This window comes from Homarus americanus, unplaced genomic scaffold (genome assembly GCF_018991925.1).
Source record: "Homarus americanus isolate GMGI-L3 unplaced genomic scaffold, GMGI_Hamer_2.0 scaffold51859, whole genome shotgun sequence".
Lineage (NCBI taxonomy): Eukaryota > Metazoa > Arthropoda > Malacostraca > Decapoda > Nephropidae > Homarus > Homarus americanus.
Window position 1 is genome coordinate 7,555,274 of NW_024711292.1, and position 11,455 is coordinate 7,566,728.

General features: G+C 41.1%; 1 protein-coding gene across 1 annotated transcript; it reads right to left on the bottom strand.

Moving 5' to 3' along the window:
- Positions 1-9,546: 9,546 nt before the first annotated feature.
- Positions 9,547-11,099, bottom strand: LOC121865867 (protein ZBED8-like). The gene is made up of 2 exons (XM_042365450.1): positions 10,625-11,099; positions 9,547-10,451 (listed from the first exon to the last, which is right to left on the bottom strand). Exons 1-2 carry the CDS (start codon positions 11,097-11,099, stop codon positions 9,547-9,549), a joined length of 1,380 nt encoding a protein of 459 aa, XP_042221384.1.
- Between the last annotated feature and the right edge of the window lie 356 nt (positions 11,100-11,455).

The following is an 11,455-nucleotide window of genomic DNA, read 5'->3' on the forward strand; positions in this document are numbered from 1 at the left end:
GATGCGCGAAACTATGCGCAGTAGATACCAACGAGAATTCAGCTCTATTGGCCAACAACTTCCATTAAACAAATTGAACGATTGTGCAAGTGTCTCTGTTTGAAGCCAAAGTAGAGGATGGAATTTCTTTCGTTCATCAGACATCATCCGTCAGGGGCGCGATTGTACACAAAGTACAATTTATTATTACGAGGAGTGAGTTAGGAAATGCGCACTTAAGTAAAAGACACAACGGGAGTGCGGAATTGGGCTGTGTCTGCTTGTTGTTTAGTAAGGCCGTGCACTAGGCCTATTTGAGGAATTAGGAGTCTTCTCTGAACGACAATATCAGGGTGGAAACACAGTAGGAATCTAGGTTCCTTCCAGAGAGATAGTTCAGCTTCCCCACTGTACTCTCAGTAGTTAGATTCCAGGGACCACGGTCGTAATCTTTACTACTGAACACATGTGATAATTAATAGGTTCAGTCTGTGTTTGATACCGACCCTCAATATCATATATATGGGAAAGTCAAAGTAACGCAGATTACAAAAAATATATCACTACACGTCTTGTAAGTTGAAATAACACGAGCACCTCAACGAACACTAAGTGAATGGAACTGAACACAAGAACAGCACAACTTAGCTGTATTAAAACTGGCTACTGAGTGACTGTGAAGCCGGGGTTCCCCTAGGGGCGCTGTTTGAAATGATTACTCGTATATCGGATGTGACGTATAAGAGAATGTTCTAGAACATTAGTAGAGACCGGTTGTAAGGAACACCTATCTATATGGAATTATTGGACATAAATAACTACAATAAGAGTTTGTATACAGGCGACTTACAGTTTCAGCCTTTATCCTGTTGCCTGCCTCTACCCACTCCTCACTCTCCTCTTTCTTCATATATATATATAGGAAGAAAGAGGAGAGTATATATATATATATATATATATATATATATATATATATATATATATATATATATATATATATATATATATATATATATATATATATATATATATAATCAACAACCTCATCCCGCCAGGACTGGAACCCACGATCTTATGTGTGTGACTGGGGAACGTTACCTCTTACACCACTAGGACACTAAAAACAATTCTAGACTTTATTATATTTCACACAAGGCCTGTTCATCGAGCTTATGGTGCCGTGAACCACCAAGGGAAGAAGTCTGCATGCTTTATGGGCTAATGAAATATATATGGAACCTCGTGTTTCGAAGCCGGATTTGGTAAAACGCTACTCTCTGATCACTTAAGAGACACGGGCAATTCCCTTGGAGGTTCACGGCGCCATAAGCTCGATGAACAGGCCTTGTGTGAAATATAACAAAGTCTAGAATTGTTTTTAGTGTCCTAGTGGTGTAAGAGGTAACGTTCCCCAGTCACACACATAAGATCGTGGGTTCGAGTCCTGATGGGGTGAGGTTGTTGATTATATGTAGAAGTAAAAGGATTAGATAGGTATTGCGTTCAGTTGAAAAACAAACATTAAATTAGTTGTTTTTCACCTTATAAACAGATTAAAAAGCTATTTCCTGTGTTATCGCTCACCCTTATAGCTCTCCCCCCCCCAAAAAAAACCAATGCTTTGAAACAAAAAAATTACTGCGTTGCTATTCACACTCAGAGAGACCAAAACACACACACACACACACACACACACACTCTCAAAAGCTTAATTAAACTCAAATCTCTAACCAGTCCGCACAATCTCTGGAATATACACGAAATCTCTCATATACTATTGCTTTTTTTGGAGGGAGGGAGGGGGGTAGGGCTACGAGAATGCAGAGTCAACAGTACCCATGAAATTGGATATCCCTTGAATAGTGTACACTCATCCAATTTCACTTCTGGCTAATAAGATTTGCCTTTCTGTAACACAAAATGGAAAGTATATTTGATCCTTTGAGGGTCGCTTTGTGGTGTTGTGTGTGTGTGTGTGTGTGTGTGTGTGTGTGTGTGTGTGTGTGTGTGTGTGTGTGTGTGTGTGTGTGTGTGTGTGTGTGTGTGTGTGTGTGTGTGTGTGTGTGTGTGTGTGGAGGGGGTCAAGAGAGAGAGGGTACAGGAGAATGAGAAGAAGAAATACAGAGAGAGACTAGAACGAGAGATTAGAGCTATCGCTCGATCACGACCAAAGGAAGGAATGGAAAATACCGAAGAATAAGTGCCCCATGAATACTCTTGCCCGATGATTGGTCAATATTTGTCCACCACAAATTTCACACGAGGCGCTGTCCAATAAGCTGCTGCCTTGAAATTATAGAATACAATTCACTTTAGTCTGTATGTATTTAACTATGTACTGAATATGTATATGTATATATATATATATATATATATATATATATATATATATATATATATATATATATATATATATATATATATATATATATATACAAAGACATGGGGTGGGTGGGTCGTTTAATAAAAGCTTTCATTACTGAAAGAAGAAGGAACGTGAATTGAACATACAAATCATTATAGTTTACAGTTGATGGCCCGGGCCTGGGCTGGTCATGGAGACATGAAGGACCTCATGTGGTCATGGAGACACTGGGTGGTGTGGTGTTCACGTGGTGCAGTAACTCGTCCTCGGGTGTTGAGAAGGACCTCACGTGGTCATGGGGACACCGGGTGGTGTGGGGTGGTGTCACAGTACCCCACCCTACTGGGTTGTTCCCAGGGAAAACTGATTAGCACCTCTTTGTTTATCTCACTGGTGGGCCACAGCTCTCACTGGTACTGTCTAGTGCTGAATTCACTGGCTTAAACACTGTTCATCACTGTTGAACACTGGTCCCATTTCTTTCCGAAACGAAATTGTCACTTTTGATTATATTGATATCCCGGTGGTGAGGATGGGTTAGGGAGAGGGACTTGGGGAATGGGCCGAACATTGGCCAAGGGGCGCCGCACGGTGGTCAGGGATGTTGTGTATATATGTGTGGGTGTGTATGTGTGTATAGCTGATTGTGGTGCAAATTGTTTTACAAAAGTTATTGGCTAAGAATTCAAGATTTTACGGGATTTGTATGCTACTAAAATTAAGCTCATATGCAAAAGTCAACACTCTTACGATGATGTTATTAATCCACACTGACGATGATTCTGTAATAAAATACCCTCTTAATGACGCTGTTTATAAGAAAAATAACCCATTACTGACGATGTTTGTAATTTTTTTTAACGTAACCCCTAAATGTCGATAATTCTATAAAAAAAAATCCGGAAGTAAACTTACATATCTATTTTGACAAGGCAACAGATGGCGATAATATTACCCCCATCCCCACCCGCCTCCTCCTCGCATAAATCTCTCGTCAACACGTCAACTCACGTCTTTCGTACCGCGATGTGTATTGGTGGATGAATCTATATATATACCTCAATACCTGCGGCTCGAAAAATTTACGGTCGAGAAATTTGCCTCTGTTATCTAAGCCCTGAATTTTCTCTCACTCTTTTTCCTTTGACGGGAAACGGATATTGGATCGTGGTTGTTTTAATCCCGTAAAAATATCGCCAGGTTTAGTGAAGATCTTGGAAGGTTTATCATAAATATCACTATTCATTGTACGATACCTTAATGGGAAAAAAGATGGCGTCCCTTGGCTCGTATGAATGAAAAAGATGTCAATTTCTCTCAGCAGCAGACATAGTTTAGGTTAAGACGTGTCCTATTAATATTATGGGATTTATATCTATTTACGTATTGAGTTTTTTTGGGGGGCCAAGCTTTTTTTTTTTTAGGAGGTTAAGTTTATGTGCGGATGTGGGTATTTTTTTATCTCTGTCTCACGCTCCCCACAAAACCCGACACCATCACACTTACAACATTCACTTAACAGCCTCACCATCACTTAATACGTTCACTTCACTCATCCCTTCTCCATCACTCAACACATTCACTCAGCTCCTCACCATTACTCAACACGTTCACTCACCCTCTCATCATCACACTCATCTCGTTCATTCAATCCTTTACCATCACACTCACCCCCCTCACCATCACACTCACCACGTTTACACAGCTCACCATCACTCAACACGTACACTTTGTCCCTAACCATTACACGCTCAACCCCCCCTCCCTTCACCATCACAATCACCACATTTACACAACCTCTTCACCATCACTCAATACATTCACTCAGCCCCTCACCATCACACTCACTCTCTTCAATCATCATCAGTGTCCTTATTATCCTTCCTCATTTATTCTCGTCTCTCTCCCCCGAGGTCGTCCAGCGAAGATTCGAAAAATAACACAGTTTCCCTCCGTCAGTATATTACCAATTTTCTTCAGCCGTATTATCACCCAATCCTAGGAACTTTGTCTCGGTGCTATAAGTTCTTCAGAGATTGATTTTGAGATTGGTTTTGATTTGGGTGAGATTGGCATAGAAACTAATTTAGAGACTGGTTTAGAGATTGATTTAGAGATTGACTGGAGTGATGAGTGATATTTAGAGTTATGATTTAGAAATTGATTTAGAGATTCATATAAAAATGGAGTAGGTAGAAGAGAGTTTGGTAACAGAGGTGTAGTGTGATGGTGGTGGGTCAGGGGATGTAATAACTAACTCCCCTTGATGTACAGTAAGTTAGTGATGGAGGAGGAACAAAAGTTAACACTGGCGGCTCATATCCGATCGTGTGAGTCAGTGCCGTCTGAATTTATATATACGAGCATATATACATTCACCATGGCAACTTATAGAACAGCCATTTGTATATAAAGTCACCATGGCAAACTTTTAGAGCTGCCATTTGTATATAGATTCACCATGAAAGCCTTTAGAGCTAACATATTCTAAGGGTCGAATTGTCAGAAGTCAACGTGGCGTGATGTGAGGTAGTAGCTCCCAGATGTCTCAAACTGTCAACAAGGCGGTGCTATTGGCTGGTGGTGCTGTTGGTTCTGTTGGTTGCTGTCTCCTGTTGTCCTCTTCAAACAAGGTCTGGCGGGCTTTATTTAGTATACTATAAAACAAAAAAACACAAAAGAAACCCCAAATTAAAACACTCATTTACCACAGAGAAAAATACAATACAGTATTAACAGCCTCACCCACTCCTTCTCTTCCTTCACTTGTTAACATATAGGAAGATTGGTTTAAACAAATACTCGACACTGAATAATCACAGGGCAGACATTTAAGTATATAATGCCTTAAAGGTATTCTCATTGAAGTGGAATTCATGTTTCAGAAGCAGTGTTTGACCCTTGCTTCACAGGGTATAGAAGACATATGTATAAATAGTTTAGTTAGAAGTTAGGATTATGTCATATTTAGGGGAGGAGTTGAGTGAGAAATATTTGTGGTGGGCTGACGATTGTGGGATATTGTTCACGGCGTCGCAAGACAAGAGTATGTCGAGAAAAGTCTTTACAGATCCGGGAGGAACACACACACACACACACACACACACACACACACACACACACTCACACACACAAACACACACACACACACACACACACACATACGTATACACACACACACACACACACACACACACACTCACACACACAAACACACACTATCAAGCTAGTCTTGGTCAAGGTCACTCATGAGCTGATCCTTCGCCTGATTGGCTCCTTCATCTCCCCATTGAGATGGCGACAACGGAAATAGATCGAACTTATAAACCTTACGGCCATTGTGCACTTGTTTGTTACACCATAGATTATTGGTAATGCATGAATAAGAAAAGCAAATTAACCCTCACTCAAAATTTGTTGTATGGAAAATGGATCTCCTATGCGTGGTAGCCCGTTTAAGACATTGTGGATACAGCACACTGAGGGCTTTACCGGGCCTCACCAGTGAAGTTAGGTATCCATTTACGCTACTTTAGAATAGAAGGTGAGTTCTGTATCCAGCATATCGCCGTTACGGTTGATCGAATTAAGATAAGTCAGGGTCTGTTTGGCTGCTGAACGCCGACCTATCGACTGATGGCGCAGAGCTGATGCGACTATGACTCAGCAGCTTGGAGTCGGTCTACGAGACAACTTGATTAATAGAAAGAGAAGTCCCCGGCGCTACCACACTGTCAGGCGCAACACTTCTGCTCACAACTCTTTTATTAAGTCAACAAACTTTAATAATCTCGGGATCATAACAGACGCCAAACTCTAAAAGAAAGGACATCCTTCCACCCTCTCCCCCCATTCCTCTCTCATTCGTTCTCCCCATTCCCTTTCCCCACCACCGTTCCCCTCCCCCTCCCAACCCCCTACTCCTCTAACCTCCCACTAGCTCTCCCTCCCAACCCCCTTCTCATTCTCCTCTACTCCCTTTCCTTGCCCCTAACATCCTCTTCTTCTCCCATAACACCTCCTTCCCTACCCTTTCCTCCTCCCTCTAACACCTCCTTCCCCTCCCCTTTTCTCCTCCCCCTCCCACCCTTTTTGTCTACCCATTCCCCCCACCCTTCCCCTGTGTACCCCCTTTCTCCTCCCCTATCAAGAAAGGAAAAAGGAAATTTATATATAAAGTTGTCGAGTAATAAAGTTTTGTTATGGTGTAAACTTTGGGCTGCGTCAGATATGATGGTTGGAAGTTGTCCCTGGCTTGAGGCCTTTATTTGACGCCACCTTGATGTTTGTTGTGTTGGTGACGAGTTTTGTCCACCTTGATGTTACTGTGTTAGTGACGTGCTGTGATCCTATAGACCGAGGCTATATTACGACCACGATCAGATCTATAGACCACGGCTATATTACGATTACGATCATACCTATAGACCGAGGCTAGATTACGATTACGACCATACCTATAGACCGAAGCTATATTACGACCACGACCAGAGACCGAGGCTATATCAGGAAAAGGAAACCAGTATTTGATAGAGTAATAACGCCACCAAAATAGAGCAAGAAATACAGGTCACGTTGTGGTTCTGGCTGTGTGGTGGAGATAAGGGCGAACACCGATCAATATTAGAGGGAGAGAGAGTGGCGTGAAGAGAGAGAGAGAGAGAGAGAGAGAGAGTCACTAACGAGGAGTCAGCAATAACAAGTCATCCGCTATTTAATGAGATTCCAATCGATAATCTGACATTTTTGCAACTCTTTCACGCTGATAAACTCCGTGTGAGAGTGAATGTTGGGGTGGATATAGGGGACTGGATGATGAGGGTGGATTATGGGGCTGGATGTTGGAGGTGGATGTAGGGGAGTGGATGTTGGGGAGTGGATGATGGGGATTGGATATAGGGACTGGATGATGAGAGTGGGTGTTGGGAGGGGTTATAGGTGACTGGAATTTTGGGGTTGAATGTTGGGGACTGCATGTTGAGGTGAATGTCGGAAACTGGAAGTTGTGGTGGATACTGGGGTGGATGTTGAGAGCGGATGTTTTCGGGTGGGTGGTGTATTACTGGATGTTGGTAGCAGGTGTAAGGTTGGACGTGAGTGGTGTATACGCTATACAAGGGGTGGTTTTTGAATGAATGTAAAGATGGATGTTAGAGATGGATGTGATAGTGAATGTGTTAGTACATATGGACCAGGTAGTAGATGGGAGGTTCAACTGTTCTCACTATCAGAGTACTTTCCTCTTATCTAAAGTTTGGCGACCACAGTCCTCCACTCTAAACATTCTCGGGTTGTTTTTACCAATCTTCCAAGGTTTTGTATTTTTCTGGGGACTCAGTTTTTAATTTAATTCATCCATCCCAGTCTCTGCCTTCTCTTGGCCCTCCTACCCTCAACTTTGCCCATTAATATTTAGTTTCTATTATTCCCTCATCCCTAATTATATGACCGGAGTATCTTACTTTTCCTTTTCTTTAAATTTCAAACATTTGTCATGGAATGTTTGCTAATCTTAGTACGTCTTTGTTTGTTTTCCTGTCAGTTTAACTTATTTTTAACCTTCGCCTATAACACCACATTTGAAATGCCTCCATCCTCTTCCTGGTGTCTGCTTAAAATGTCCAAACTTCAGGCTCATACAAAAGTCCTGACCATATGTAGGATTTCGTCACCCCTTTCCTCAAATTAAAGTTAATGTTCCTTTTTATTTGGACTTGTAGATTATTAAATGCTGTTTTTTGCTTGACCTCTTCTTGTTATGATGTCTTCCGTACGTCTACCATCACAGCTAATATTACTTCCCAAACACGCAAACATTTTCCACTTGTTCAAATTCCCTGTTGCCTACCAAAATTTTTAGTTTAGAATTTATTTCCAATTTAGAAACAACCATTACTTTAGCCTTTACAGCCTTAAGTCTTAACGCATATCTCACCTTTTTCCACTTTCTCTCATTAAGAATTCTGAATATATATTATACAATGTTGGAGATAGAATCAATTAATAAGTTCATAATTTACTAACACTGTAGCCACCTGTTGCCAGTACTTATTTATTTCTTTAATTCTAATATATCCTTCATTAATGCCGCTATTTCAAAGACCACTATACCACTATAGGTTTATTGTGTTTTGCATTATCAAAAGCTTTTTCAAAATCATCAAAGCAGGTAAACAATTTTTTGGGGATCTCTTAAGTCCTTTCACTTATAATTCTCAAACTAAATACAGCTTCTCTGATTCAGTTTCCCTTTCTCAACCCATTTTGATTTTCATATAACTCAATGTCTATTCTAAAACATATATTATACTTAAAATTATGATGAATTAAGCTCATTGTACTAAACTGGGTATACTCTAAGGCTCCTGGCTTTTTAGGTAATAATGCAAATATTGATTTTTTGAAGAAACTGGGAAGGTCTCTTTTGAAGATTATAGTATTACATATTTTAGTCAAACATTTTATTTCACTCTTGCCCATTTCTTTATAAATTCTGCTGGAAACTGATCAATCCCACAAGCTTTATCACTCTGCTTACTGCTGCCTCAACTTCAGTTTCAAGAGTTGTTAGTTTGATCTTTATTTCCTTTTCGTTTCTTACCTTTACTCTATCCTTATCACTGTATAATTTTTCTATTTACTCCATCTTTCTTTTACTTCTTCTGCCTCAAACAGGATCTCATTGTCTTTTCTTTTAATAGTCACACCCCATTTATTTCCCTTCCTTTTTTTCTGGTTCATTGTTTAACCCAGTGGTTCTTAACCTTTATAGGGTCGCGCCCCCTATAGCAGTTGGTCCTCATCTCCACGCCCCCCTCCTTCCTTCATATAAAATTCTAAAACAATTTCCTCTTTTTAATTAAATAGGAAAATTAAGAAACTAGTTTTTCACGCGTTACTTTAATAATTTTAATTATTCAAAAGAGTCTGTATAAGCAACTCGCAAATACACAACATATTTAGTGAGAACACATTTAGTAAAATTTTTGACACTGCTTCTGAGCTACCACATCCCGAATAAATGGCCGCGTGCTAGAGAGAGAACAGTGCAAGTCCCCTTCAACGTTCAGTTTGTTTCTGTATTTGGTCTTGACAGCAACTGGCGCAGAAAATGCAGCCTCACAAAGATACGTGGATCCAAACATCGTCAGAATCCGAACAGCTTGACGTGAGACCAGGGGGTAAACAGGAAGGTATTTTACTCAGAACACCTCCAGATCCAGAGTTTCGAAGTCGTCCTCAGCTGAGGAGTTGAACTTCAGCTCAAGCATCTCCTCCTGGACTCCATCCGAAACATCAGCTACCTCACATTGGAATGGGTTCCTGATAAATTTCCAGGCCTTGCGCTTTTCGTCCAAATCCGGAAAGTAGCGGATGAATTTCGCTTTGAGCTCAGTCAGATGAGCGATGACTTGTTTTCTTAACTCGGAATCGAGCTGACCAATAGAGACAGCGGAATCCAAATTTGCGAAACAGGCTGTGTTTCCATCCTCCATTCGGCTTTTCCAGTGGTCGATTTTAGCCATGAAGGCTGGAATGGTGTCGTATTGCGGTATGATGTTTATGTTCTTCCCTTGCAGTTTCTGGTTGATGGCATTTCGCACTTCAAAGATGTCCACAAGGTAAGCTAGAGACAGCTGAAATCCTTCGGACTGAAACTTTTCATAGAGATCTGCCTTCCGCTGCAACTCTAGAAATGCTCCCACTTCTTCTCGCAGTTCATAAGGCCGCCCGAGCATGCTTCCCTTCGAAAGCCATCGCACATTTGTGTGGAAAAGCAAGGCTTGATGGTCAGAGTCCATGTCCTTACACAGCTTTTTGAACAGGCGACTGTTTAAGGCTCCAGTTTTGATGAAGTTTACTACCTTGATGGCCAGGTTCATGACATCCCTCATTTCAGCAGGTAGAGTCTTGGATGCTAAGGCTTCTCGATGAATGACGCAGTGCGTAACAACAACAGAGGGACTCTTTTTTTTCACCTTATTTACGAAACCCGATCGCGAACCAAGCATGGGCGGAGCTCCCTCTGTACAAACCCTTACCAGCGAGTCCCACAATGGTCGATTTTCATCAAAGAAGTTCAATACCACTTCAAAGACATCTGTTGCTGTTGTAGAAGTTTACAGGGAATGACAGAACAGCATTTCCTCTTTCACGCTGTCGCCTAACACGAAACGAACGTACTGTACATCAGCAGCTGAGAACACTGAGCGACGTCAGTTGTTTCATCACATTGGATGGCAAAGACAGGAGAGGCCCTTACCTGGTTTATGACTTGACCTTTGATGTCTTGAGACATATTATCGATCCTTCCTTTGACGGCGTCGTTTGATAAAGAGATATAAGAGAGCTTGTTCGCACTATCCTTCCCCTGGACGAGCTCTGCCGCCTTCAGCAGACTCGGCCTTATGAGGGTCTCTCCGACTGTATGGCTTTTCTTGTTCTTTGGTATCAACAGAGCAATCTCGTAGGACGCCTCAACAATATTTGAAGTCTGCTGCCGAAATACTCCACTGCTGTCGATCTTAGCTCGCTTCAAGGACTCCTTTCTCGCCTCAAAAAACGCCTTGGGTTTGTTGGCAAATTCAGGATGGGTTGTAATCAGATGGCGTTCCAAGCGCGTGGGCCGCATCCCATCATTGCTCAGAGTCTTGAAGCATATCACGCACTGGGAGAGCTCTGTGTCACCCTTTTGAAGGGGCACGAATCCGTACTTGATGTAATTATCAAGGTACTTACGTTTTTTCGTACTCATTGCAGATGACTTGGATTGCAGCTGCTAATCTGTTGGTTACAAGAGAAAGGTGTATATTGATATTTGAAAATATGACACAAAAAGATAAAACATTTAAATTTCAGTGCCAGAATTCCTTTTTAATATAACACAAGTAACAAACATTGTGTATGTGCAGGAAAACAGTAACTGTCCATTTACTTTTCCAAAGATTTGGGGAGTTTAAAAAGCAAGATTTTTAGTTTTATGGTAAATATATATAGTAATGAATATATGAATTCAAAAGCACATTCCCTAAAATCCCAAAACGTGTGAAATGAAAAATGTGCCTCAACTGTGAAAGTAAATGTGAAATTCTATCTAAAAAAGTCATAAAC

Bases quoted from the DNA above. Each gene is read 5' to 3' on its own strand.
- LOC121865867 (XM_042365450.1), bottom strand. From the start codon at position 11,099: ATGAGTACGAAAAAACGTAAGTACCTTGATAATTACATCAAGTACGGA. The intron at 10,452-10,624 runs GTCAAGTCATAA...CTTCTACAACAG, and splicing joins TATGTCTCAAGACATCAAAG to CAACAGATGTCTTTGAAGTG.